Source organism: Entelurus aequoreus, linkage group LG21, assembly GCF_033978785.1.
Source record: "Entelurus aequoreus isolate RoL-2023_Sb linkage group LG21, RoL_Eaeq_v1.1, whole genome shotgun sequence".
NCBI classification, from domain to species: domain Eukaryota; kingdom Metazoa; phylum Chordata; class Actinopteri; order Syngnathiformes; family Syngnathidae; genus Entelurus; species Entelurus aequoreus.
In genome coordinates this window covers 50,878,082-50,881,534 of record NC_084751.1, presented here as the reverse complement: position 1 = coordinate 50,881,534, position 3,453 = coordinate 50,878,082, and the positions used below count along the sequence as shown (strand labels likewise).

Genomic DNA, 3,453 nt, shown 5'->3' with positions numbered 1-3,453 from the left:
ACTTGACATTCAGGCTGCTTCCACACTAAGCCGGCTAAGATTATACAGGGTATATCTCAACGCGACCTAGTACGCATGCGCGGAAAATGCGCACGTCATAGTTGATTTGTGTGCAAGCTCTAAAATTTGCGCCAGCCCTTTGAGACACTTGTGATTTAGGGCTATATAAATAAACATTGATTGATTGATTGATTGAGCCATCATAAATTAATCAAATCTTTAATGGACATGTGTTCTAGTATATAGTTGGGACAGGAGACAATAGTGTGTAACTCATTCAGTGGTCTTTATTGCAACTGATGGCCCGGACGTAAACACAACACACACTTCCTGCTAGCTGCTGGGACATACTATTCTGTTAGGGGTGCAACCCTTACTCGCCTATAACATCTCCCCTTTCTTAGATGAACCTTTCTAAGAACATAAACAACCCGAATATGTATCCCATATTAACACATTACTAAAATAAAACACATTACAGATTCCGTCCCCCTATTTTTATTTTATTTTTATTTTTTTATTTTTTTCAAACGTGTGTCAACACAACAATAGTCCAGCCTCAGGCCCAAACCCCAGTCCATAATATCTATAAGTCCAACCTGACCGGCACTCTCACCAGCCTGCCACTGGCCGTCCTCTGCTCCGTCACGGGCGTGGCGTTGCCCGCGGGCTGGTGCACACCACTCCGCCTGAGCGGCCTGGCCCCCTGCCCGTTTGTGTCACTGTCCTCCATATTGCCCGTCGTGCTGTCAGACGGATCGCTGTGTTGCTCCTCAGGCGGGCCGCTGCGCTGCATGCTTTGTTGCTCAGGGTGGCGTCCGATCGCCTCCCCCTCAGCTGGCCGCAGATCCACCCGATTCCGTCGATAGAACGTCCCCTCGACATCCACCAGGTATGATCTGGGGCCCGCCTGTTGCAGGCACACGCCCCTCCTCCACCTGCCCGTCCTGTCGCCAGGTAGTGGCTTCATCCTGATGTCTTGGCCGATACACAGCTCGGGCAAGTCTCTGGCCGACCTGTCATACCAGAACTTGGCTGTCTGGTGTTTCGCCCGCAGCTTCTCCGGGACCCCAGTGACTACGCTCGGCTCCAAGAGCGTGTCGGCGACCGGGAGCGGAGTTTTCAGCCTCCGAGACATCAGTCTTTGTGCTGGGCTGCTGAGCATGCCCTCCGTGGGCGTGTTTCTCCACTGTAAGATGGCTATCCATGGGTCATTGCCTGCGCTGGCTGCTTTCTTGCACAGATTCTTCACTATCTTTACTGCCGACTCAGCCTTTCCATTAGACTTTGGGTGCCTGGGTGAAGACATTACATGGCTAAAGTCCCATTCTTTTGCAAACCTCCTGAATGTCCCGCAGTCAAACTGAGAACCACAGTCTGTAATGACCCGGTCAGGCTGTCCGTGTCGTGCGAATTGGGCCTTGCACCTCAGGACTGTGGTCTCTGCTGACAAGTCTGGGAGCAGCTCTATCTCCCAGAAGTCTGAGTAATGGTCAACGATGATCAGAAAATCCTTGCCTGCTTGCCTGAATAGATCCATGCTGAGAATCTGCCATGGCCGCGTCGGGAGTGCATGTGACATCATTGTTTCTCGCTGTTGGTCATGTGAATATTCGTTACATGCTGAACACTGACTCACATAGTCCTTGACTTCACCTTGCATGTTCGGCCAGTACAGCGTGTCTCTGGCCTGTCTGTAACAGGCATCTCCTCCTACGTGGCTGGCGTGGATGCGTTTCAGCATCCAGGCCGCTCACTGGTTTCGCCCGACAGCAGGGGTCTCTGCTTGCTTCTCACTATCTCGAACTCAAGCTTGTGTGTTTTGCCCCTCACTACACACTCTGTCCTGAATATCCCTATGGATTGCATCGTTTCGCCTGAATACAGTACCAATCTGGTCTGGCTCGGCCCTAACTCCACACCAGGCGCCAGTCTTCTCTTGTCTTGTATACTCATCACATTACAGGTCGCCCCTGAATCTAGCTGGCACCTCTGAGACCCACCATTCACTCTTATGTTAGCAAACCATTTCCTCCCACCGCCCTGGACTGCACCTATGCTCTCTGTTGTGTAGATGTGGGCCTCTGTGCTGTCCCTGACCATATCCTCCTGGACCTCAGCCTCTGCTATGTTCAATTGTCGGGCTTGTCTCCCCTTCAGGCACACCTTAGCGAAATGATTTGCTGTTCCGCAATTGCGGCAGTTCTTCCCATATGCTGGGCAAAGTTCACGTCCGCGCTTGTGCATGTTGCCACAATATCTACATGCAGCACCCTCACTCTGTGCCTGATTCTGAAACTTGCTAAAGTGTTCCTGCTTAGATGTTGGTCGCGGCCGCCGGCCATCTGTCGCATGCACTGCCTCCAGCGGCCTGTCCTGTGCCATCGTCTTCAACCTGATATCCGTCATTTCAGCAGCTCTGCATATTTCGATGGCTGATGTCAGCGTGAGATCCTTCTCTCTGAGCATGCGACGCCGCACACCCTCATCACTGACACCCAACACCACTCTGTCTCTTATAAGTTCCTCTCCGAGTTGGCCATACTCACAGGAAGCAGCTTTTTCCCTCAGCCTCGTTACAAACGCATCAATGGGCTCCCCTTCATCTTGCTTGCAGTTGCCGAAAACGTATCTCTCGAATATTACATTTCTGGCTGGCTTGAAATACGCACCGAGACTCTCGAGGATGACGTCCACGTCCTTCTGCTGGTCCGCCGTGAGTCCCAGGTTATGCTTGTATATGTGGCGGCATTCAGCGCCCATCACTCGTCGCAGGGTTGCTGCCTGCACTTCCTTTGATTTTTCTTTTAGTCCTGATGCCAGAATATAATCCTCAAATTCGGCTCTAAAATTGTCCCAATTACTTGTGATATCGCCACTCAGCTTCATTTCCTCCGGTGGTGGTATGCTGGAAGCCATGGTGAAGCTATCGCTGTTAGCCTAGCTTGTTGCTAACGGCTAAATCTCCCGTCTTCGCCTCCACTGCTCCTTCTTTTCTTTTTTCTTTTTTTTTTTCGTGTGTGCCGTCAGTGCAGCACGACAACACACAACCCTCAAACTTTGGGTCTAGCCACTTCTGACGCCATGTTCTAGTATATAGTTGGGACAGGAGACAATAGTGTGTAACTCATTCAGTGGTCTTTATTGCAACTGATGGCCCGGACGTAAACACAACACACACTTCCTGCTAGCTGCTGGGACATACTATTCTGTTAGGGGTGCAACCCTTACTCGCCTATAACAACATGTGAAAGTAAACAATGGGATAAAGAACATTTTACAACAATCAATCTAGGGATCTAGATATCTGGTCAGGACACTCCTCACTCTTTTGCCGTCACCTTCATTGTCTATTTGTTTTTGGTGACTTGATATACTCTGGACCTAGACGTTGAGTCCGCGACATACATGGCGGACAATAACTGATACAGTCTGCTTGGCCAGTCCAAATGC

General features: G+C 50.5%; 1 protein-coding gene across 1 annotated transcript; it reads right to left on the bottom strand.

The window, feature by feature from the left end:
• Window positions 1-528: 528 nt before the first annotated feature.
• On the bottom strand, window positions 529-3,152 carry LOC133639117 (uncharacterized protein K02A2.6-like). Its single transcript, XM_062032266.1, has 2 exons — window positions 1,777-3,152; window positions 529-1,679 (listed from the first exon to the last, which is right to left on the bottom strand). The coding sequence occupies exon 2, from the start codon at window positions 1,661-1,663 to the stop codon at window positions 587-589; it is 1,077 nt and encodes a 358-aa protein (XP_061888250.1). The 5' UTR covers window positions 1,664-1,679; window positions 1,777-3,152; the 3' UTR covers window positions 529-586.
• Between the last annotated feature and the right edge of the window lie 301 nt (window positions 3,153-3,453).

Coding starts and splice junctions, on each gene's coding strand:
- LOC133639117 (XM_062032266.1), bottom strand. CDS start 1,663: ATGCAAGGTGAAGTCAAGGACTATGTGAGTCAGTGTTCAGCATGTAAC.